The sequence below is a fragment of the Dromiciops gliroides genome, chromosome 3 (assembly GCF_019393635.1).
Source record: "Dromiciops gliroides isolate mDroGli1 chromosome 3, mDroGli1.pri, whole genome shotgun sequence".
Classification (NCBI taxonomy): Eukaryota; Metazoa; Chordata; class Mammalia; order Microbiotheria; family Microbiotheriidae; genus Dromiciops; species Dromiciops gliroides.
Window position 1 is genome coordinate 265234273 of NC_057863.1, and position 25630 is coordinate 265259902.

The 25630-nt window shown below is 34.9% G+C and overlaps 1 protein-coding gene across 1 annotated transcript in view; it reads left to right on the top strand.

Annotated features, from left to right (window-relative positions):
• The window catches only part of DYRK1A (dual specificity tyrosine phosphorylation regulated kinase 1A), a 216351-nt gene that overhangs the window by 180567 nt on the left and 10154 nt on the right, over window positions 1-25630 (top strand). Inside the window, 2 exon segments of the mRNA XM_043992698.1 lie at window positions 14411-14697; window positions 21417-21563. Coding sequence (XP_043848633.1) covers window positions 14411-14697; window positions 21417-21563 — 434 coding nt within the window.

Here is a 25630-nt window from a genome sequence, read left to right on the forward strand (position 1 = left end):
GGCTACCAAATTATGTGTGATCCTCACTTTGGTGTGTTGGTACTTCAGGTCTTTCTCTCTGGCCTCTAAATATATTTTCTTTGACCTGGAGGCTGAGGATTTTGGCTTTGATATTCGTGAGAATTCTGATTTTGTGGTTTCTTATAGGAGGTGACTGGTGGATTCTTTCTACTTCCACTTAGCCCTCTGGTTCTAAGAGCTCTGAGTTGTTTCCTTGTAAGATTTCTTGAAATAGACTAACCAGGGACTCTCTCTCTTTTTTTTTTTTTTTTTGGTCATGATATTCATTTACTCTTAAATTCTTAATTTTTTTTTCTTTGGTCTGTTTTCTAGGTTGGTTGTTTTTGCTATGACATACTTTTTTTTTTCCTTCTATTTTTTTTTTCAGCCATTTTACCTGTTTTAATATTTCTTGTTGAAATTTTTAGGAAGGTTGTTGTCTGGGCAGGGTTTTTGTTTGTTTTGTTTTTTGTTTTTTAAATCTTTTCTTCCAAGCTGTTAATTCCCTTTCTAATTCTTTCTTCCATATCTCTTATAAAAATATTTAGAACTTTAAAAAAATTCTTCCTTAATCCTTCTCTTGAAAAATTTTATATTCTCTACCATCCTCCTTTACAGCTCTTTACAGGCAAGTTTGTACTTTAAGTTAATGTTGCCTCTGACTGCCCTGTGTATGTCTGCCTTGCTTTCTTATCAGTAAAAATTGCCTTCTGTGTACCTTACTCTTCTTGGTACTTGGTTAGAAAGGCAGAAATGAAATAGTTCCTTCATTCAGTGAACTCACATTCTGTTTGTGGAAACAGTTCATACATAGGTAAATATATATTAAATAAGTAAAAGGTAATGAGGAGAGATGGCACTAATAGCAAGCTGGGGTATGGGGATGGGCTTCAGGAAAAATCTACTTTATAAGTTGGTGCTTAAACAGAACTTTGAAGTCAGCTAGGGATTCTAAGAGGTGATGATGAGGAAGGGAGTAGATAGGTGGACTGTTGTGCATAAAAAATATAGCAAGAAGCCTGATTTGGTTGGACCACAGAGTATGTGAAGAGAGCATTGTATGAGGAGTCCAGAAAGGTATGTTGAAAATAGTTTAGGAAAGATTTTAAGGCCATCCAGGATTTTTGTCTTTGATTCTAGAGGTAATTGTGAGCCATTGCATTATATTGTACAGGGAGATAATATGGCTGGACCCCTGTTTTTAAAGTATTACTGTGGTATGGATTGTAATGTGGACAATGGATTGCATAGGGGAGAGATAACCTATGAGGTTAGTATAGTAGGTGAGAGCTGATAGGGGTATGAACTGATGTTTATGTTTAAATGTGAGAAATGTTCTGGAGACTTGACACAGTTGATTGGAGAGCAGAAAAATTCTTGGTGATGTCAAGGTTATGAACTGGGTGACTAGAATGATTATGGTACCCTTAACAGAAGAAGTTAAGGAGAGGACCAAGTTTTCTCTGAAACATAGTGAGTTTTTTTTTTGACCTGATGAATTTGAAATGCTTAAAGAAATTCAGTTTGAAATGTCCAGTGAGTAGTTATAAGTGTGGGAGTTGTTATTGTTTGTTCTTCATTCTCGAAGAGGACCCTGACATCTGGAGTATGTCATGACTTGTACTAAATTGGATTTTAAGTGAAGGAGGGCTGTATAAGGTCACCAACCTCACTGTCTCCTCCAGAGCCATCTCAGTCCAGTGGCAATATCAGGATTACTGGAGGTGTCCCTTGATGTTTAAGGCAGTAGGGGTTAAGTGACTTGCCCAGGGTCACACAACTATTATGTTTCTGAGGTGAGATTTTAACTCAAGTCCCCTTGGCTCCAGGACCAGCCTCTATCCACTGTGCCACTTAGAGCTTAGGAGTAACTAAATCTAGGAGTCATCCATATAGAGCTTATCATTCAACCCATGAGACCTAATTAACTCTCTGAGAGTGTACAGTCAGTCAGCAAGCATTTATTTAGCATTGTGTCTGGCACATTGGATACACTAAACACTTGTGGAGATGAGGGCAGTGGAGGGAAGAAGAGAGAAATGAGACAGAAGACAGACAGAGATCATGTCCCTGAGGACCCACAGTAAGGTGGCAGAATATAGAAGAAGCTCTAACAGAAGATTGAGGAGTTCTCAGATGAGTAGAAGGAGAATACAGTAATACAACAAAACACTACAGAAAGTAGAATATCTAGGAGGAGAGGGTAGCCAATAATGTCAATTTTCTTCAGGACACGGTGTGCTATGAGCTTCAATTTCCTTATCTCAAAAATGGGAATAAAAATAACTGTAGTACCTACCTCATAGAATTGTCATAATGAAATAATTGATCTAAATCTTAAAGTTCTATATAAATGTTGGCTATGTTGTTATTATTGTTATTGCTACTATAGAAAAAAATCATTATTCACATTTTTTGTGTTGTGATGCAGATGGATACTGTCTGGACACAAGTTAATTATGCTATTATTCTGTAATATTTAATATTCCGTGGAATATTACACAAGTACATAAAATATGTGTGTTTTAAATTGAATAAAAGTATTGTGAGGTAAATTTATCTTTTTTAGGTTCACTGAAAGCATCTTTAGTTTTATTCCAGTAGCAGGCAGTACTTTGGGGGTGTTTTATACTTCATCCAGTTCCCACATAGTTTTGATTTCTTCTTCTATGTCTCTATATTTGATAGAAGTTTTTCCTCATTGCATCCTGATTATTTCAATTAATAAGTTCTACCCTGTTCCTCTCTATTCCTTCCTTAGTACATTTCCTTTTCCTTCCTCTTTCTTTTTTGTCTTATGATCCCAGGAACTCCATTTTAGTTACTGAATATATTACCCCATTTTATGGTTAGATGTGTTTCTGTAGCAGATCACTATCCTACTATTTATTGTGTAGCATTTAATTTTTTATGGACCTCTATTACATTAGGCTTCTGAAAAGACACTTGTTTCCTCTTATACTGTTGGAATGTAAACACTCCATCATGTAGTCCTTTTTAGTTGCGCAAATATTTTGACATTTTTGTGTTTCATTTGACTCCTGTGTTGACATTTCAAAGTATCTATTCTCTCTTGGTGTCATTATCAGAACAATTTAGAAGTCCAAATAAACAGTCCATTATTTCTCTTATAAGATTATGTTCAGTTTTGCCAGGTAGACTAATCTTGTTTCTAAACCTTTATCTTTTTTCCTTTGATATATAGTATTCCATTTTTTCCTTCCTTTCGGTGGTAGCTGCCAAATCTTGTGTGATCTTGACTATAAACTTTTCTTTTCGGTGGCATGCAGTATTTTTTCTTTGACCTTTAAGCCCTGAATTTTTGGCTTTTGCATTTCTGTGTGTTTTCATTTTTTTTTTTTAGGAGTTAATAAGTGGATTTTTTTCTGTTTCTAATAGATTAGTCCAATTTTCTATCATAATTTATTGAAATGTATCTTAGATTATCCCTCCTCGACATTTTTCTAGATAAGGGTTTTTTGTTTTGTTTTGGTGAGGCAGTTGGGGTTAAGTGACTGGCCCAGGGTCACACAGCTGGTCAAGTGTCTGAGGCCAGATATGAATTCAGGTACTCCTGACTCCAGGGCCAGTGCTCTATCCACTTATCCATTGCGCCATCTAGCTGCCCCTAGTTTTTTGGGTTTTGGGTTTTTTTTTTTTTTAAAAAATAGGATATCATAATACCTTTTAGGTATGCCTATAGTAATTAACCTGCTTTCCAAGGATTAAGTATTCTTATTAAGTATAGCGGGGCACGTCCCCCCAAAAATCTTGCTACTTGATGATAAATTCATTTTAGACATGGAACAAAGAAAAATATTAAAAAGCCCTCAATCCTGTGCCCCCTCTGCTTCTTCAGTGATGATGGACAGCTGGCTGGAAATGGGGCATAACATGCTAAGAATCATACATTTTTAGAAGACGATCAATAAATTTTAATTTGGTTTATATTCTAAGTATGAAGGTATCCATTGAACAAGTAGACAGTGTTGGTGTTTAATCATATCAATGTTGATATCTTGCTATGAACAAAAAAGAAATTATAGTAAAATGGAAAGATGGCTCATAGGTACTTATTGCAGAGACAAAGGAGTTGGCAGAATGGGTTTTATTATATGCCTAAAGGTGGCAAGAAATATTATTTTACATAATCACAGATTTCAAGCTTGAAGGGACCTCAGAGACCACATAGTGCAACCTCTTTTATTTGGTTTTCATGTAATGCAGGACTAGTAAGTATGTGCAAAATGACCATCATAAAAATAATTGCTGTAACCAACATTGCTGACGAATCAAGTGATAAGGAAATTTTCCCAAGAACTTGGTAAGAGCCTCCATAATAAGTCAACAGATACAAAGTACAAGTATTAATTTGATAATTTTAGTGTCAGTTTGGGAAAATAGAAGGGTAGAAAGAAATACATAGGAAAGCATAGTTTAGGAAGAAGGTTTAAGATTACTCACCTTCCTTTCCCCAAAATATAGTATCACATAAACACAATAAATACATGTGTGTGTTTATATAAACTGAGAAGAAAAGACTTATTATTGTGAGTTATTTCTGAAGTCAAATCAGAATCAAAAGATTGGAATTAGTTTTTTAAAAAAGAAAAAAATAAGTGTGTGTGTGTGTGTATGTATATATATATATATATATACACACACACACACACACACATACGTGATATACAACTAAAACAGCCCAATTTTAAACTTCTTACACAAGTAGTTTAAAATAAAAAATGGAAAATTTTTGGCCAAAAGAAATGACTGACACTGAGTATAAGAATTTTATCTACAAGTTTAACTGGTGCAAATTAATTGCCTCAATAAGTAGGTGAAAGAGACCAGAAAGCAGCATAGTCTGCAAACATTTGATTTATTTGACAAAGTGTAACAGGTGGATGCCAAAAGGATCACTGAATTAGAGTACAAACTCATTTGTAATATCTTATGAAGATGAAGAGTAGATGATTATGAGCAATATTATTTTTTCTTTTCTTTTTATTTAAGTGAGGCAGTTGGGGTTAAAGGACTTGCCCAGGGTCACACAGCTAGTAAGTGTGTGTTAAGTGTCTGAGGCCTGTTTTGAACTCAGGTACTCCTGACTTCAGGGCCGGTGCTCTATCCACTGCACCACCTAGCTGCCCCAGCAATATTTTTTTAAAAAAGCAGAAATGCAGTGAAGAATAAAAACCAGTATAAAGAAAACTTAGCAAGATATCCAAAATGCATATGGTCATCCCAGGCATGAAAATAGAGCACTACAAACAAAAGAAAATGGAAAAGATTTGCAAAATCATCTGAAACTTTCCTCCATTGAGGACAACCTTAACATTATAGTTTCAGATATACGTGTAGAGGACAGTTGGAGTGGCAAGGACAGAAATAGACTGATTTGACGTATGTGTAGGAGATCTGTGCCAGAGGCAATATACTTATGAATGTGTTTAGGAAATTATATATATAAGGACCAGGAAATCCCAGAAGGGTGTGGGAAAATATCTCTGACCTTACTAATACTGGAAAAAAGTGCCTGAATGAGTAAAAAGTAACTGAATGAGTAAAAAGCACCATAATAACTATGTTTCTATAGGCCTACTCTCTCATTTATCCAAAATCTTTATGTGAGCCATCTATATACAAATTGAAGACATCCTTCTTGAAAAATGTTTTAGTAAGGAATGAGTAGGCTTTCATAAACATTATTCACTAATGGACCACATCTATGCTGTTTCAAAAATAACTAAAAGATGTAGAGAATTTAAATTTCCCATTGTACTTATTGTTTATGCTTATTGTTGGCGATTAAACAGCATTTAATTTAGTAGATAAAAATGCTATAATACTGGGGGCGGCTAGGTGGCGCAGTGGATAGAGCACTGGCCCTGGAGTCAGGAGTACCTGAGTTCAAATCTGGCCTCAGACACTTAACACTTACTAGCTGTGTGACCCTGGGCAATTCACTTAACCCCCATTGCCTCACTAAAAAAAATAAAAATTTTAAAAAAAAAATGTTATAATACTAATCAAAATAATTTAAGGTTCTTTGGAATTTATATAAGAGAAATGACTCTGTTGAATAATATTTAGAATCAGAATCATGAACTTAGGGTTAGAGTCCTAAAAGTCTTAGTATTATTTTAATCTCTGCTTATATACACATGCACACATTCACATGTATACCTACAGATATACATAAATATATGTATGTGTATATTTTTATAGATATGCATATGCACACATACATATTAAGTGAGACATGACAGGGGTATGTATGTATTCTTGCCAGAAATATTTGCTCTTGTAATGGAGGATATCCAAGCACAGATTCCAGGTTGAAAGGGAATTCTCCTTGGATGATGACATGCTCCAAATCATTCTCTTTGTGGATGTCATTGTACTTATTTCATTAAGCTCTAGAATAATGAGGAACCTTTTCCTGTTGGAGATCCTAGTCATTCAAAAGATTTGACCCAGACAGCCAGACAGAAAAGACCAAGTCTATTGTTTCTGTTTCAACATATATTTTAAAGAATTCCTGTATAGAACTTGTCCATCAATATGTACTGTCTGGGATGGATAAGACAGAGGCACAGTTAGTTGCTCCCAGAGTTGAACTGGAGAACAGGTTGATCGCTTTTGACCTTTGTAGACCCGAAGCTAAAAGTAGAAGCCTGTCTTTTTAATACTTATACATTTGTTGCTATATGTCAGTGAAGCATAGAATATACCTGTCTCTGAGGAATTGAAAATGACTAGCACACAGAGCACAATCGAGAGCCATATGGCGCATGTGATCAGGTTGCAACATACCACTAACAAGGAATTTAAAAACTAAAAACAAAAGGAGTCAAGGATGTAGTATAGTTTTAAAAAAATAACCCTGGCTTTGGAATAAGGGAATCTGATTTCATATCCTTCATTTCTCCTATCCTGCCCTTGTGATTTTTAGGCGGATCATTTAACCTCTTTGAGCCCAGTTTTCTCATCTGTAAATTGAGGGGGGGGTAAACTTAATGGCCTTCAAGTTTGCCTCCTGCTCTAAATGTATAATCAAGAAATTGTATAAGAAGAGAAGTTGGACAAGAATAAGAGATGAACTGTGGACAAGCTAGCTTATTCCATTATTATACTTACCATGTTGGGAAAAAAGGAGAAAGGACTTGGTCACACACCCTTTGTGGACCCTCTATGGTGAACTGGGCTATTGAAAGGAGCTGTCCAGGATTGATCTAAGGGAATGGATTGTGATCTTCATTGTTGAGGGAACCTCCTGAATCCTTGAGTTCAAAGATCAATTTAGTAGATTGTATAATTCTGATCATACTAGTTATAGAGTTCACTCATAGAAACAAAGACTAACCATTGTAATCTAATGAAATATTTCTTGATTGGGAACCAGACCTATGTAGACACAGGAGAGCTAAACAGACTTCTGTATGCTGCTAAATCACCTATGTATCCATAACTTTGGACAAGTTTCCTAACCTCTGGCTCTGTTTCTTTACTGGTAAATTGAGAAAATTAGATTCAGTTATTTCTAAGTTCCTCTTCACTGGTTTAATTTTATGAATTGACATGATTTGGAATGGCACAATAGACATAAACCTTGGGTAAGTTATTAATTCCCTTTTAAAAAAATATTTAGAATTTAATTTACCTAGTTACATGTAAAATACATATTTTGACGTCGATTTTTAAAAAACTTTGCATTCTAAATTCTCTTCCTCCTTCCCCCCAAGAACTCAAGCAATTCAATTTAAGTTATACATGAGCAGTCAGGCAAAATATTTCTACATTAGCCAGGTTGTGAAAGAAAACAGACAAAAACAAAACTTCAGATAAAGGAACTAAGAAAAAATTATGCATCAATCTGTATTCAGATATCATCAGTTCTCTCTCTGTAGATGGATTGCATTTTTCATAAGACTGTCAAGAATTATCTTAGATCATTGCATTGCTGAAAATAACCAAGTCATTCACAGCAGATCATCTCACAGTATTGCTGTTATTTTGTCATTAATTCCTTTTCAATTATTAGCCATCTTCACGTAGTTAATTACTATAAAAACATGATTTAAGTTATGTTTTTAATATGAATATGAACTTTAGTTTCTGTTGCTCAAAGAAAGAGTATTGTAAATTTAAGCAGCAATGCTTTCCTAATAATCTACATGATTTCTAACAATAATTTTGGGGATGGATGTATTCTTCAGTCTAAATTATTATAACAGTCTCTAAAACTGTCCCTGTCACTTATTTCTTTCATTTCCCTTCCATAAGCACTAAAATAATGTTCTAAAAAGATACACTTGACCAGACCAGGTTGTTTTCCTGCTCAAAAACTTTTAGGTGCTCCCTTTATCCCACTTCTCTGTATCTTTGTACAGAACAATTCCCATAGTGAAAATGCACTTCTTTTAGCACTGTTGCCTTTCAAAATTTCTTTCCCTCTAGGCCTAGCTTAGTTCTCTTTGATTAAACCTTCAAAACTTTTTATCCTCTGAAACAGCCTCACTCCCCTCCCCCCAGCAAAAATGAATCTCTTGCCTCCGATTTTCTTAAATAACTTACTGTGCTTTGTCTTGTATAATGTTTATGTGTGTAAATGTATCTCCCCCAGTCCTATTAAATGTATTCTCTCTCCTCTCCCCTACCCCCAACCCATTTGTGAACATCTTAGGTATTGCTAGTTTTTATGTTCATTTCCCTAGCACCTAGAACAGTGCTTTGATGACAATATTTTTTGTTTTCTGAAATATAATGAAATGTTAATGTGTAAATTAAATACCGTTTCTGATTTGAGGTCAACAAATTATTCATTCTAATATGAATGATTATATCTGTTTATATCTATGTTTTTGAGTAATAAGAAAAATCTGTTGTAAGAATCAGAAATTATCATATAATGGCAGCAGGGAGATAGCTGTTCATCATTTTACTTACCATTCTCTCAGAGTTAACATACTCAGACCTGACCAGATCTTTTGATTCCCAGTCCAGTGGTTTTTATTCATCATTTAACATATTCTCCCTGCTTTAAGAATACAGCTAATTAGGGTATTTATCAGACATAGTACTTGCATTTTATGTCTGTTTTCCATATCTGGTGTTGTATTATTCTTTCCTGAAGTGAGAAAGCCATGTTTATAAACTTGTCTTGACAGATAATCCTACACAGGGTTTTGCACATACTAGTAGAAAAATCACATTCTTTAATAAGGCAGTAAATGCAACCAGAAAAGGCATAATCTTGACTTTGCATATTTTTTAAGGGATTAAAAAACATCACCTATTCCACTGTGATTCTACTTTCATATTTTGTCGTCCTTACATACCTCAGTGACTCCTTTTATCAGTGCAAATTAAAACCCATCTGTTCTTGAATGAGTCCTTTCTATGTCTATACCTAATTTCTACAAACTGCTTTCTTGTTTGGGGTTTATCAAACATTAAATTCCTGTGTTCTTTTGTTTCCATTTATTGTGTACCAACAAACAGACCAACCTCTGTTTCTTAATCCCTGCCAAATTGTGTTTTGTTTGTTTGTTTTTCTTGCAACCAAATTGTTTTGATGAGTACTCCTTTGAGATCTGGTATTCCTTCCTTTCTTCTTTTTTTCTTTTTTTAAATTTACCTCAAAATTCTTGAACTTTTTGTTCTTCCAAATAATTTTTTACTTTTTTTTCTATCTCTCTAAAGCAGTCTTTTGGTAGTTGGATTGACATATTGTTGGATATGTAAATTTATTTAGGTAGTATTATACTTCTTACTATATTGACTTGGCCTATGCAGGAACAATTAATATTTTTCCTGTTATTTAAATTTATCCTTTTTGGGGTGAAAAATGATTTATAGTCATACTTATTTTATACTTTGTGTAGATTTAAAAATAGAAAAATAATTTCTCTTTCTCTTCCTGGTGGATTTTATTGGTAACCTTTAGAAATGTTGATAAATTTTTTTTTGTTTGTTTTTTTATTATATATCTTGCTATTTGGCTACATTTGATTTTTTTTTTAGCTAATTTCTTAGACTGTAGAATTCTCTTACGATTTTGACTCCTTTTTGCTTATGCTTATCTTTTCTTGTCTTAACACTCTAGTTAGCATTTCTAGCGCTTTATTTAAATAGTAGTGGTAATAATGTACATTTTTGCTTTTACTCTTGATCTTGTTGGAAAGACTTCTAGTTTTTTCCTATTGGATATAATACTGGCTCTTGTTTGAGATAGATATTATTCATCAAAATAAGGAAAGGTACATTTATTCCTGTTTCTTAGTATTTTTTAACACGGATGTATTTGTGCTTTTCTTCATTTGTAAGGATTTTTTGCCCTAACACATGGTTAATTGTTATAAAAGTGCCATATGTATTCAACAAATATGAATTTCCCTTTTTATTCCCAGTCAGCAATCTACAGGGGACTGTTATATCTAACGTTTCAAAAATTCTTTTCAGGTACTTTAAAATTATTTTTTGGTAAGCTTTATCAAGGGCTGAAAATAGTACTTTGACGTCTCCCATTGTTATATTTTTACTCATTGATGCTCCCTATTTATAATTCATTTAACTTCTGATATTCAGATGCTGTGTTGTGTGTTGCAAAGATGTTTAGTATTTATTAATTCATGGTTTACGCTGCCTTTCAGCAGAATATAATTTCTCTGTTTATTTTTTAGTCAAACATTTTTTGCTGGTGCCTTGTCTGAGACTGTCATTGCACCCCTGCCTTTTAAACTTCAGCTGAAGCTTAATAAATTTTATTCTCTCCTTTTATTTTGAACTCTGTGAGTTTTTATTTTTTCAAGTGTGTTTTGCAAACAGCATGTTATTGGATTCTGGTTTCTGATGTATTCTACTATCCTTTTCCATTTTCTGAATGAGTTCATCCTATTCATGTTCACAGTTGTATTTATTAATTGTATATTTCCTTCTGTCCTATTCCTATTGTTTTAGGCTTTTTCAGTTCCCTTTTTATAAAGAGGAAGGTGGTAAAAGAGGAATATGTTCAGCATCTGTACTCTAGGTTAAATGAAGTCTGCTTCTGTTCTCTTACCCTTCTTTTCTTTCCCTTGTTCATATCCCTTTCATCCTTTTTTTTTTTTTTTTTTGCGGGGCAATGGGGGTTAAGTGACTTGCCCAGGGTCACACAGCTAGTAAGTGTCATCCTTTCTTTTTAAACCCTTTTTTGTGTAGTTTGTTTTGCATATGACTAATCTTTCTCTTTTCCCTCCAACTTCCCTTTCCTCCATTTCTCTGGTGAATGAAATGTATTTTTGCAACCAACTAGTGTGTATTTTTCCCTTGTTAAATCAGATCAAATGATAGTGAGGTTCAAGTGTCTCCTACTATCCCCACCTTTTCTTCCTTATTTGTCTTTCTGCTTTTGTATCCCACTTATGTAAACATTTTTCTAATCCTTCTTCCATCTCTTCACTCCCAGTCCTCCAGCATATTCCTTCCCCAACCCCTTTTCATCTTTTAAGATCATCAAAACATTTAAAAAAAAAAACAACACACCACACATGGCTAGTTCCTCTCTCTTACTACATTTCTTCTGTGATAACCATATGACATTAGAGTTCTCAGTGTACACCAGCTCTGGTCTTTTTATTAGTAATGAATGGAAGTTCTCTGTTTTTGATGTCCAATTTTCCTCCTTTAGGATTATACTTAACTGACAAGTTATTCTTCATTGTTAACCTATATCTTTTATTTCTATATTGTCATATTCTAAATTCTCTGTTCTTTTTCTGTAGTGGCTGCTAAATCTTGTGTGAGCCTCACTCTGGTTCCTTAGTAGTTGACTTCTTTCTGGCTATTTGTAGTAATTTTTGTTTGACCTGTAATCTGGATTTTGACTGTAATGTTCTTGAGTTTTATTGTGTAGTTTCTTTCAGGAGGTAGCTAATGGATTCTTTCTCTTTTTACTTTGCCCTCTAATTCTAAGTTATTTGGACAGATTTTTCTTATTATTTCTTTATTATTTATAGCTTCTTTTTATTTTGGTCCTAGCTTTTAGATATTGCAGTGATTCTTAAAACATCTTCAATCTCGTTTCCAGGTCAATTGTTTTTGCTGTGGCATACCTTACATTTTCTTTTATTTTTTCAATCTTTTAACTTTGTTTAAATGTTTCTTATTTCATGGAGTTATTCACTTTTGTTTGGCCTATTCTAATTTTCAATAAGTAGGTTGTTTGGATAAGGTTTTGTACCATTTCTAATTCTTTCTTCCAGAGCTGTCATTTTTCCTCCCATTTTAATATTACAACTCTTGTTTCATTTATAAAATAATTTTAATCCTTTAAAAAACCCCTCTTGCTTCATGTCTCCCAGGAATTCTAATTTAACTTATGCCCTGTATTATTCTTTGAGGTTTGGCTTGTAGATGATCTTTTGGGTTTGTATATTGAGCTCATGAGCATCCATCCCTGTCACCACAGTAACTTTTTAGGTGAGATTCTTTTTTCTTTTTTTTTTAATTCTTCCAGTCTGTTTCCTGAATGTACATTTTGTTAGGGCCATGCTCTGCATATTTCAGGTGGGAATGATTAAGTCCTTAATTAATTAAGCTTATGTCCGTTTGGGTCTTTCTGCTGCTTTCTTTTAGAATACCTGAGTGTTTTGTTATTCCAGGTTCTCAGGGACAGTTTAGTTCAATCTGAGGACCAGTGTTGTTGAAATAATTTGATCTAGGTTTTACACTGAGTTCTGCAAATTAATGACTTGGTTTGAATCTGAGCAATACAACTTACCCCTGTTTGTAGTTATAGTAGACTGCTGCTCTACTCAGCCACTTTCAGTGATCCAGAAAGCTCTGATCCCAGAGTTAGAACCAAAGAACTTGCTCTTTGCTCAGTACAGGTGAGGGCCCATGACCAATCTTTGCATTTTACCACCATGCTGAGGCATAGGTCTTCCTCTTAGTTTGTGTTGCTTCTTTGACCCAGCACTGGGTAGTAGGCACTCACTTATTCTTACTTACTTCTGGTGCACAGCCACAGGCAGCCCCCCAGTCATTCCCTGTTCTGGAGACTACATGACCATTCCTAATGTCCTTAGACCTCATTGCCTCGCTAGGCCAATCTGGGCTATTAACAGTGTTGCGCTGTGATTTTTTTTTTTCTTGGACTTCTTAGTTAGGAATTATTTTGGTATTTTTCTGAATCTTTTTGGCATAGTTACAAAGGAGAATTTTGCTATAGTTCTTCTTGCTTTTCTGCCATTTCTGCTGGTCTCCTGAGGGTGTCATTTAATGCCTTTTCTTGTATATCATTTGTAATGAGTAATAGGCTTTAGCTTACTTAAATTCTTGGTTATGACACCTTTAGGTCATTCGCTATTTTTAGATTCTTTAGAGACTGGTAGTTTATGAATTGTGGCCCCATATTCTTGAGAGATTTTTTTTAAATTAGTTTTTAGACAACTTTTGTCTCAGGGCACTGTTTGGAATATTACAACATCATTTATTGTTGTTGTTCAGTCATTTCAATTGTATCCAACTCTTTGTGACCCCATTTGGGGTTTTCTTGGCAAAGTTACTAGAATGGTTTGCCATTTCCTTCTCTAGCTAATTTTACATATAAGGAAACTGAGGCAGACACTTAAGTGACTTGTCCAAGGCCACACAGCTAGTAAGTGTCTGAAGTCAGTTTTGTACTTAGATCTTCCAGTTGGGTGCTCTATCTGTTGTGCCACCTAGCTGCCCCATATGATTTCCCAAACCCAATCTAGCCCATTGACTTCTGGTCTCCACTCTTTGTCCATTAGTAGTTCTTGTCTAATATATATGCACTAACTCAGTGGATTTTCCTTGTATTCCTGCTATTTGTGTTCCTCTTTTGCTTTTTCCTGTTTGAATTGACTCCTGAAGCAAATACTTTGCCAAAATTGTAGAATATTTCTTTTAACCTAAAGGGTATATAAAATGTAGTTATTTCATATAAGAATAGGAATGCAGAATTTCACTATGTAAATGTATAAAAAATTAATGTGATTAAATGTAGAGTTCCAGGTAATTCCAGAGTATCCAGGTTGGATAAATAATGTGCTATATTATTGTCAGAATGGTGAAATGTGTTTTATTTAATATTCAGTTACAGAATTCTCAGTCTTTCTTCCACAGGGCATTTTAAGAGTACTTATTTCTAATGGAATTTCCAGAAATGTCATTTAGTGGTTTTTTTTTTCCCCTACAAGAAACATTTGTAACAGTTATCACATGTTGGACAGTTAATATAAAAATGTTTAACTCAGTAGAAGTAAAATATGGTTAGAAATTCCTAAGTTATTGAAGGAAGTATCTTAGTACCCTAATATGGGTTCTTAAATCTGGTCAAGTTTTACATGTAAAACTTAATGGTTTAATTATTTGTCTGATTTGAAATTCTCTTTTCTTTCAGTGCATTTGAAACGCCACTTTATGTTCCGAAACCATCTCTGCTTAGTTTTTGAAATGTTGTCTTATAATCTTTATGACTTATTAAGGAACACAAATTTTCGAGGTGTCTCTTTGAACCTGACACGAAAATTTGCACAACAGATGTGCACTGCACTGCTTTTCCTTGCAACTCCAGAACTTAGTATCATTCACTGTGACCTCAAACCTGAGAATATTCTTCTCTGTAACCCTAAACGCAGCGCTATCAAGATTGTTGACTTTGGAAGTTCTTGTCAACTGGGACAGAGGGTATGTATTGTTCCACCCTTCAAAAATAGTAAGTAAATAAGTAGTTCAAATAGGTCTTGAACCTCAGGTAATTAATTTTTTTCTTTAGGAACACAAGATCTTTAAATATGGGTGAAAAGTTTGATTACTTTAAAAACATCAGGTCTCTGTTTTTAGAAGTAAATTATAATTTAATCTCAAAAAGGTCAATAGTCTTTAAATGAAAGCCCCTATACTTCATTTTTACTTAGAGGTTTTTTCAGTACTCTAATTTTTTTTTTAATGGCTTTCGGAAATTAAAAGATGACTATTGATAAATGTTCTCAGTTTGGTTGAAAAAATATAGCAGTCCTTTCTACTCATAGAAAAACTGTAATTGAGATTTGTTTAAGCAGTAACAAATTGGGATTGAGAAGAATCTATTCTTTGTGCTCCCTCACAACAAAAACCAAACATCTTTATTTTTTCACATGTATTTCCTAGAGGGAAGGCAAAAAATGTCTGAACAAAGACCCTTACTATAGCCGTGTTTTAGTAGGCCCTTCATTATATTCTTTGGGACTCCTTAGAGGTTCTTTAGGATCAATAACTATGACATGAGGCATCCTACATAAACATAAGAGTAGTAATGGGGAGTTTTGAATAAGTGAAATAAATGAATTTATAAGATGTTACAGAAATAAAATTACTATTGAAAGTATATTAAGTGGTAATGTGAAATTGAATTAAATCTTATTTAAAAGATCCAATCATTAAATCATCTTATCCTGACTAAAGGGTGTTGTAACACCAAGGTATTAAGCAGAAATGGGACTCCTGTCTCTATCTTCAAGTGGCACTTAGGAATCCTGGCAAGGGAGGGGTGATAGAGTCCTGTAGGGAAGGGAATCACTATTTTGTGGCCACATTACTATATTGGGTTCCTTTGCTGACTCATTGGGAGGATGGCCCAAGACTCTATTCTAATAACCACCCCCACCCTTCACTTAACAGTCAGTCAGGGATTATACATTTATTAAGTACCTCTTATGTGCCAGGCACTGTGCTAAGAGCTAGGGATACAGAAAGCATTGAAAGACAGCCCCAGCCCTCACAGAACTCACATTTTAGTGGAGAAGATATAAACAAGTCCAAAAAAGCTACATACAGGATAGGAAAAAAAAAAACTTATTAAAAGAGGGGAGACACCAAAATGAAGAAGGGTTAGGAAAGGCTTACTGTAGAAGATGGGATTTTAGTTGGAACCTAAAGGAAGTCAGGGAATTCAGTAGGTAGAGAAGAGGAGAGAGCATTCTAGATATGAGGGATAGCCAGAGAGAATGACTGGAGTAAAGTGATGGAGGTTTTGCTCACAGAATAGTCACGAGGCCAGTGTCTCTGGATTGAACAGTAGATGGAGGAGAACAAGTTGTAAGAGGACTAGAAAGGTAGGAGTGTACTAGATTATGAAGGATTGAATGGCACATAGTATTTTGTAGTTGATTCTTAAGATGATAAAGAGCTACTAGAGGTCACTGAGTGGGATGGAAAGTACATAGAGGGATGGGTGACATGGTCAGATCAGCACTTGAAGAGGTAGCCAAATGGAGGATGGTTTGGAGTAGGAAGGAACTGAAGGTAAGCAAAGCCACCAGCTGACTATTAAAATAGTGAGAAGTGATGAGAGTCTGCACCTAGTCAGTGGCAATATCAAAGGAAAGAAAAGGGCATATTGGAGAGATATTCCAAAAGTGATTGTAGCAGACTGGGGGCAGGGATGAGACAGTGAGGACATGAGGATATACCCAGCTTGTGAGCCTGGCAAGAATGGGAGGATGCCCTTAGCAGTAATAATAAAATTTGAAGATAGCAGAGGGCTTAGGGGAAAAGATAATGAGTTCGATTTTAGATATGTTGAGTTTAAGATACCTATTATATATCTAATTTGAGATGTCCAAAAGGTGTTTGAAGATACAAGACTGGAGGCCAGCAGAAAGTTTGGGGCAGAATGGGTGGATATGAGAATCATCAATATAGAGATGATAAATTCATATGAGCTAATGTGATCATCAAGTGAAGCAGTAAAGAGGGATAAAAGAAGAGGGCCCAGGATAGACTCTTGTGGGGTATCTATGGTTAAAGAGGGTTACTTGGATAAGGAACCAGCAAAGGAAAATGAGAAAGAGCAGTCTCATAGGAGAATCAAAGAGAGTGTTGTCCTGGAAACCAAGAGAGAAGAAAATATCAAGAAGAGGATGGTCCACAGTGTCAGAGACTGCAGAGAGGTCAAGAAGAATGAGAATTAAGAAAAGGTTATTGGATTTGGCAGATATAAGATTATTGATAACTGTAGAGAGAGAAGTTTCTGTGAAACTATCTGGCCAGATCCAGAGAATGAGAGGAGATTGAGAATGAGAGGCAAGAAAGTGGAGGCTCTTATTTTATATGACCTTTTCAAAGAGTTTGGCCACAAAGGGCAGAAGAGTTATAATATGATAGTGGGAATGGAAGAATCAAATTAGGATTTTTTTGAGGATGAAGGAGATTTGGGCATGTTTGTAGACAATAAGGACACATCTACTAGACAAGGGGAAATTGAAGATGAGTGATAGAGTGGGGATGACAGAAGAGGTAATGTGTTAGGGGAAATGGGACAGAACAGAATCATTTCTGTAGGTAGAGGAATTTACCTTAGTAAAGAGTGTAAGGCCATTTTTTCATGTGAAAGATAGTTGAAGGAAAATATAGTAGCAGAGTGCATCTGAGTGATAGGAGATGAGAAAGAGTAGAGAAGAGGAGCTCATGATGAATGGTCTCAAGCAAGGTTCTCAGCTGAGAGGTTTGAGGAAAGATGTAAAGGTTTGGAAGAGCCACTGTGAGGAGTAGAGTTAGGAGTTGATAGGCTGTAAAGGGATTGGAGGTATGGTTGAAGTTAAGTTATGGCAAGGGAAATTAGAGATAGGACTGGAAAATGAATAGATTATGATAAGATAAGAGGATTGGGGAGTTTTTGAACAGGGACATGGGGCATTTATGGGTGATGTTAAGAGCAAGGGTATGATCATCTTTGTGGCTGAGATGAGTGGAGGAATAGAATAGGTCATGGGAAGTGAATAAATTGAGGAACAAATTGGTTAGGGTTTTGGAGGAAAATCAGTATGTTTAAATCCCCTAGTATGGACAAGAGTTAGGAGAGAAAATTCAAGCCAAGTCCTAAACAGCATGAACCTCATAAAAGAAGTTACTGAGTGGTGGAGGTCAAGGGAGAACCTCTAAGTGGGAATGTGGAGCAAGGTGTATTTCAATTCCCTGCCATGACCAGTGAAGCAACGGGATTGAGTAAAAATGCAGCCAGTACTAGAAAAGGTGACCAGGGAGGCCGTGTAATCACAGGACAACAGGTCTCAGTTGATAACCAAAATTCTTCTATTTCTTATTCTGATTTTAAAGTGTATCAGGATCCTTATCCCAACTCCTACTCACCCTGATGAATCCCTCCAGAGTAAGGCTACCATGTTCTTTCTCGGGCTTATCTGCTTTGATGGCCCCTTCTCACCATACTTTCCACCTCCAGAACTGTAATCACATCAGTACAGTTATTGTTACTGGAAGGAGGGTGTTGATCATCTCCTTTATGGTTCTTCTCTCCATCCATCTCTTCCCAAACCAAAAAATGTGTTGCAGAGGTTTAATGAGTTTTTAATGCCATCAGCTTGAGCCACAATTCCAGTTTTTCTTCTCAATACGAATTGCCAGTGATAAGTACTCCAATATTATTTAGCCCATTTACTGTTGAGTAGATTTGACAAAGGCATATTTATAGAGGAGATAGTTAGAACAGAAGTACAAATATTTCCTCCCGTATCACCTAAGGGCAAACTCTCCTCTAGATCTCTTTGTTCCCTGGAAAAAGTGGGCTCAAACTTATACCAACTCTTAAAGCATTTGCCCCATAACATTCACTTCTGACTATGGCTTAGGTGATAGAGTTCCTCTCACTATCTCTTTTTTTATTTTTGTATGACTTGGCATCTTTGCTTCAAAAATATTCTACTGCTTGGCTGGTTTTCATTCATTTCTATCCTGAACTCTTGCTCCATGACCTCAAATCCATTCTCTTGACCTTTTGAAACTCCCAGCATTACATTTTAGTCCCAAAGTCCTTTATCTAAGAACAGAAAAGAATAGACCCAATAGAGACAAAACTAATAGCAGAGCCTTGCCCTTATGAGCAACAGGGCAACAGCCTGGTTCATAGATAAGGCCTCTCTCCCTATAGAGTTTTATTGCAATCTGTACTACAGGAAAGTGAAATAGAGTAGATTTTCAAAGCCTAGAGGAACAAGGGTCATTATCTTTTAGAATGAATGAAAAAGCATTTATTAAGCACTTTCTTTGTGCCACACACTGTACAAAGCACTTGGTATACAAATACAGAAGTGAGAGTTCTTTCCTTCAGGAACTTACATTCTAATGGGGGAAACAACACATTTAGTGTTTTGGTTTGGGCAGAGACAGGATGGGAAGTAGAACCATAAGGGAGATGATTGACATGCTCTTTCCAGTAACAATAGCTGTATTGATATGCTTATGGTTCCAGAGGTGGAAAGGGCACTGGGAAGGGGCCATCAAGTCAGATAACATCTAGAAGCCTGGAAGTTGCATAGAGGGAGGTGGTATGAAAATGGCCAAAGTGGAATAAAAAGTATGTGTGGGGCCATCTCGCTATATTGTACCATGAGATACTTGCTAATTTGGATAACAGAGGCTCCCAGAACTGAAAGGGAACCAAGACATCTGGGAGATGCAGTTGCAGAGCAGATGGCAAGAAAAATGGTCAGAGGAAGAAAATGTGATTAGAGAAAGCAGGCAGGAAGAGAAGAAGGAAGGGAACATTTTTGTCTAAAAAAGTAATCTATACTATAGGGGTTCACTAATCGTTGTTATATGCAAAACCAGTTTAAAGTGAGGTAGTAATAGGAATTTAGATGTCCTTTTAGTTTGAGGGACTATGAATTCCAGGGAACTTTTATGAAGAGCCAGAATTTAAATCCATTTTCTTTAATATCTAATTCCATTTCTTTTCCCACAATACCAAGTATTTATTAAGCACCTGCTGCACAAAGCTGGGGATATATGTACAATGAAAGAAGCAATGACTCCTTGCAAAAAGCTTATATTCTAATGGGAGAGTCAAGTTTACCTATACACACATTCAGCATAGATATAAAATAAATTAATAAACATATGTGCAAAATACCTAAATATTACCCCACTGCACTCATGCATATGAACCCACAGCCACAGCCATACACAGTCTGTGTCTCTCTATCTCTGTCTCTGTCTCATCTACCCTGTTACCTGAACAGAAAGCAGCTGTGTTTAAAAAACATACACACAAAGAACCCCCCCCCCCCCCAAATAAACCACACCAAAAAAACCCAAACCCTTCGTCATAAAGGCCTGTTATTCTTAATGTTTAAAGGAGACCTTTGAGATTGTGATGCTAAAATGATTCTGGTTCTGCATAGTTTTTCTAGAAGGAAAAGAAAAGCAAGTAGTTATATATTTTGCTGGGGTACATATTCCATCTAATGATTAATGAAGGTCTAAAAAATGGGGTCTGTGGTTGCTTTGTTGGAGCTCTAATGTGAACCACAATAACTCATACCACTTTTGGAAACTGAATGAAGAATAAGATAGTTAGGATGTTTCAGTTTTAGGAGATAGTTTTCCTTTTTTTTTTTTTTTTTAATTAAGGTTCAGGATGTGATTAATCCAAAAGGATGTGTTTTAATTTGTAGCCTTACTTGAGGAAACTGTTTTTGCTTTACTGGTATGAAGTGAACTTGAACCACAAAATCTAGTTTCCTGTATCTTAGAATGTAAGGTAAATAAAGATTAAAGAAGTGTTCAAAGTTGTTTTTATGTGTTAGTAATGGTTTTTTAAAATTATTCTTAAATTCTACTTTAAATATCAGGTTATAATAGGGGTAGGATGGGGTTATAAAAGGACTTCAAGGGCAAATATAGAAATAATAAGAGAAGATTTTATTAAACCTTTGTAAAGCCAACCCAGAACAGGATTCATTAAATTTCAGTCACATTTTATAGCCATATATTTGACACTAAATCCTAAAATATTTAAATAATTATTATACATCTGTCTGGTTAATAGAAAACCAAGCAATTCCCATAGCTAATAATTAATTCAATTCATAACTACTAGGTTCATCTTGGTAAGCTCATAGTTTATTTTAAAGTATTTTGCCTTGGTTAGGAAATATATGAATAAGTAAAAAAATGCTTTTATTTTTAATACCTATGATGTACTAACTCTTGTAATCATGTATAAAGTCTTAATAATTATACTTCAATACCTCCCTCCTTTGCAGCTATAGGGAACTATAGGTTTGGAATACTGCAAATAATGTTTCGCCTTTTCAGTATGTTAATTTTCTGAACTGTACTTTTCTTTTTTAAAAATTGTCATATGAAATGATTTTCTGGGAAGGAAAGGCTACATTGAGAAATACAATGTATATACAAACAAGGTATAAATAAAAACTTGAAAAACATAAAAATGTTTTAATAAATCATCTTTAAAACATAAATATAAATAGATGCTATTAGAGGAATTTGCCCGTTATACTTCCCTTTAACATTAGCCAGTGCTTCTAGTAGTTCAATTTGTTACTTAGAATTAATATAGGTCAAGAAACTAAAAATTTCTTGAAACTTTTTAAAAAATTATATTTCAGATATACCAGTATATCCAGAGTCGCTTTTTTAGCTCTCCAGAGGTACTACTGGGAATGCCTTATGATCTTGCTATTGACATGTGGTCCCTTGGGTGTATTTTAGTTGAAATGCACACTGGAGAACCTCTTTTCAGTGGAGCCAATGAGGTGTGTAATTGATTTTTTTTTCCTATTATCATTAGGGCTTTTTTTTGCCCATCAGAGTAGTATATACTAAATTGTTTAAGAATGGTTTTCATAACTTGCCATGTTGTTTAACTAAATGACATAATTGTTTAAATAGATCTTTTTATGTTCTCTTTTGTTTAATTTTATGTGTTATCATTGCCACATAACAGTGAGTTCAGAATTGTTAAATGTGAATATGGATATTTAAATTGGTTGGTAAAATAATGACTTAAGCAATCAATTTGGTGTGAAATGTTTGAGAAGTATTGCTTTATGAATTTTAGAGATCTTAGGCATCCTGACAGAACTTTGGTGAAGATAACAATAGATGAGGTTATCAGTTTTGATTAACATTTAAGAATGGATAAGGACTTTACAGTACATTCTGGATACTTGCTCAAAGAGTACATTGTCATCATATTGGTAAATTTGACTATCAATATTAACATTCTTATTATTTAAGAAAATTGCATTTGAATGGATATATAGGTTCTCCTTACAGAATTAAAAAAAGGAGTTGATAGAATTGGCAACAAGAAACATCATTTCATTGGACACTGTATTGTTTTGCCTTTAACTGTTCATGCTGCACATTAAATATCATCATGAAGATAATTCTGTTTTATGGGTTTACAAATGATGAAGGGCTTAATAGAGAAATTTTGTAAAGAATTTGATGAGATTCTCTAAACCAAGTCAGCAAGCATTTATTAAGCATCAAAAAGACTGTCTCTGAAATACCATTGGAAGGGAACAGGATGGAGGGAAATAGTTAAGATGATTGATTATAATGACAAAACATATGGTACCTACTTTGCTGGGCTAATATGAAGAAGATTATTTGTCAAGTTTAAGGTACTATATACAGGTTATGATGAACAGGATACTATCAGAAAAACCTGGAAAGACCTACATGAACTGAAGCAGAGTGAAATGTACTGTATACAAAATAACAGCAATAGTGTAAGATGATCTTCTGGGAAGCATGTGGTTATTTTCAGCAAGGCAGTGATCCAATATAACCCTGAAGGACTTATGAAAATTGCAATCCATCTACAGAGAAAGAACTGATAGTATCTGAAAACAGATGGAAACACATTTAAAAAAAAATTTTTTTGTTTTTGACAATTCCTTAATCTGAAGTTTTGTTTTTTGACTGTTTTCTCTCACAACCTAGCTAATGTGGGAATGTTTTCCATGACTACTCATGTATAACTTATTTTGAATTGCTTGAGTTCTTGAGTGTGGGGGGGTGGGAAGGGAGGGAGGAAGAGAGGTTGGAACACAAAGTTTTAAAAAATGGATGTCAAAATTTGTTTTTACATATATTTTGGAAAATAAAATTTTATTCAAAATTAAAAAAAAAAAAGACTGTCTCTGCCCTTGATGATCTATACAGTCCCATAGGGGAAGCAAAATGGAAGTAACTTTGTAAAAACAAAATATACACAGAATAAATAGGAAATAATAAACACAGGCAGGCAGTAGAATTAAGTGGATCTGGAAACATTTCTTGTAGACATGACATTTTATCTGGGACTTCCATCTAAATCAGGAGGCAGGAATGAGAAGCATTACATACATGAAGGACAGCAAGTGGAAATTCTTGGATTTAGGAGATTAAATGTCTTGTTTAAGGAATGAATATCAAGGAGCCAAACCAGTGGCACTGGATCACAGATATGTGTATCCGGGTGGGAGTATAAGGTATAAGAAGTATAAGGTGGAGTGGGGGCTGGGTTTGAAGCCCTATTTGAAGTTTTTTGAGTAGGGAGGTGATAATTGGACCTGTGTTTTAGGAAACATCAGTAGATGATGAACTGGAATGGGGAAGAAACTTGTGACAGGGACATCAAACAGCCGTGCAAGAGTGAAGAGAGAAGGACCTGAACTAGGGTGTACCAGTATCAGAGAAGGGGGTAGGGACGGGTTGTAATCGAGAGAGATTATGAAGGTAAAATATATAGACCATGGCAACAAATTGGATAGATGGGGAAGAGTATCAGAGTGAGACCTTGAAGATGACGATTGTGTTTTAAGCCTGGAGCATTGGATAGTGGTGTTCACAACAGTAACAGGAAAGTTTGAAAAGGGAAAGGATTTTGAGGAAAAATAATGAGTTCCATTCTGGGCATGCTGAATTTGATGTCTACGGGACATCTAGTTTGATAAGTCTAATTGGTAGTTGGAGATAGAAGACTGAAGATCAGCAGAGGAGGTTAAAACTGGAGTAAGTAGATTTGAAGATCATCAGGATAGATGATAATCAAGTGAAAGAGTATAAACCAGAAGCGAAGCCTTGAGAGACAGGTTGCCCCCATGAATATGTTAAAATGTCCAATATAATCTTACTTCAGAAGTAAAATTTTCACTAATCTTATGATTAGCAGCATTAGTCATATAGGCTTCTCAGAAGTATTTACCACTGTGGAACACTTCTACACAGTATAAATGGAAAGAGAAATTTCCTACATATGTCTGCTAGTATTCATTTTTGTGGATAATCTAAATCCTACCTACATGAAGTCCCATAATACTATAGAACCTTCTTATTGATGTCTGTGACCATTCAAAAAAACTGAACATTCCACAAAAGAACCAGATATATGAAATATGCTTATTGTCTAGACTATGACATGCAAATTGGTGGTTGGCCATTCAGTACTTCTGTTTGAAACAGGCAATACAGATAGGCAGTAAGCTAACTCTGTAGTTAAATAGGAGAAAAGGATTGTACTAGATTGTATTTTGATAGTTGTGTGGCATTTTCAAAAATCCCAAACTGCTTCCTGTGCCACAAACTGTCATCATCCTCATAGTTCATGATTATCACCACCACCACCACCACCATCATCATCATCACCATCTCAAAATTTCTGTTTTCCAGTGTGGTCTAGGTAAAAATATTCTGAGACAATTCACTATCCTGATATTAATATTTAGTGTTCATCTTATGTACAGTTGGATAAAATGGTTACTTTTTTAATTGAAAAAAAAGTATTAAGATGCAAATTCATCCTCTGTAGGCTTCAAAAGCATTCTTAATGGATGTTGTAATGATTATTATTGTTGTTAGCATTATCATCGTTATCTCACTTTCATCTTTTTGATAGTAGATAGAATTTGAACTATGTGTTGTAACTACTACTACTGTTGATACTACTTAGTATTGTTGATGTTCTCCTGACCACATTAATTGGCTGTGAATTGTGATAACATCATTATTTTTCTGAATAAAAAAATCACAGTTGACTCAAACACTGATCAAAAGCCTCATGACAAGGAAAAGTAGACTTCGCCATATTACAGTGCTTTTTCACAAGCCTTAAGTGAAATACATTATTCCAAAAATATTTGGTTAGAAGATGTGGGCCTGTCGAGTAACAATAATGAGTGCTAAGGTATCAGTCAATAATATTAAGTGTCTACTATGTGCCAGGCATGAATAAAGCCCTGATATACACTGATATCCATGAATTGCTAAAATATCTAATAACCCTCTTGGGAGAACATGTATTAGAGCCTTATAGGGTGAAATTATGTATCTGGTCTGCAGTTTGCACTGGTAGAAAGAATACTCACATTGATAAAATCATGGATCCTGTTAAGAATTGAAGTGTTTAGAATCAACAGGAATAATGCTATAACAATCTGAATTATTTGGAGTTAAACTGACCTCATAAAGAGGAAAGGGATCTCTAAGCCAATATTCTTATTTTACAGACAAACTAATGACTTTAGAGTTTTAATCACTTGAGAAAAGAACATTGCTAGTTAGTTGGAATACTGCCTTCAAACACTGGTTTCCTGGCAGGTGCAACTCATCATTTAGGAAATAGCTTTTTATTTTCATTTATGTCTTTTTTTTTTAACATTATCTTCATTTTTTTATATTCATTTTGCCCTCTTCTACCTAGTGATAAAATATGTCTTTTTTTCTTCTCTAGTCTGTTTTTAAAGCCACTTTGTGGGTATTACTTTTTTCTCTTTCCTTTGATAAATACAGTATCAGAAAGGATTGGAATCTAGTTCTGATTCATGTCAGG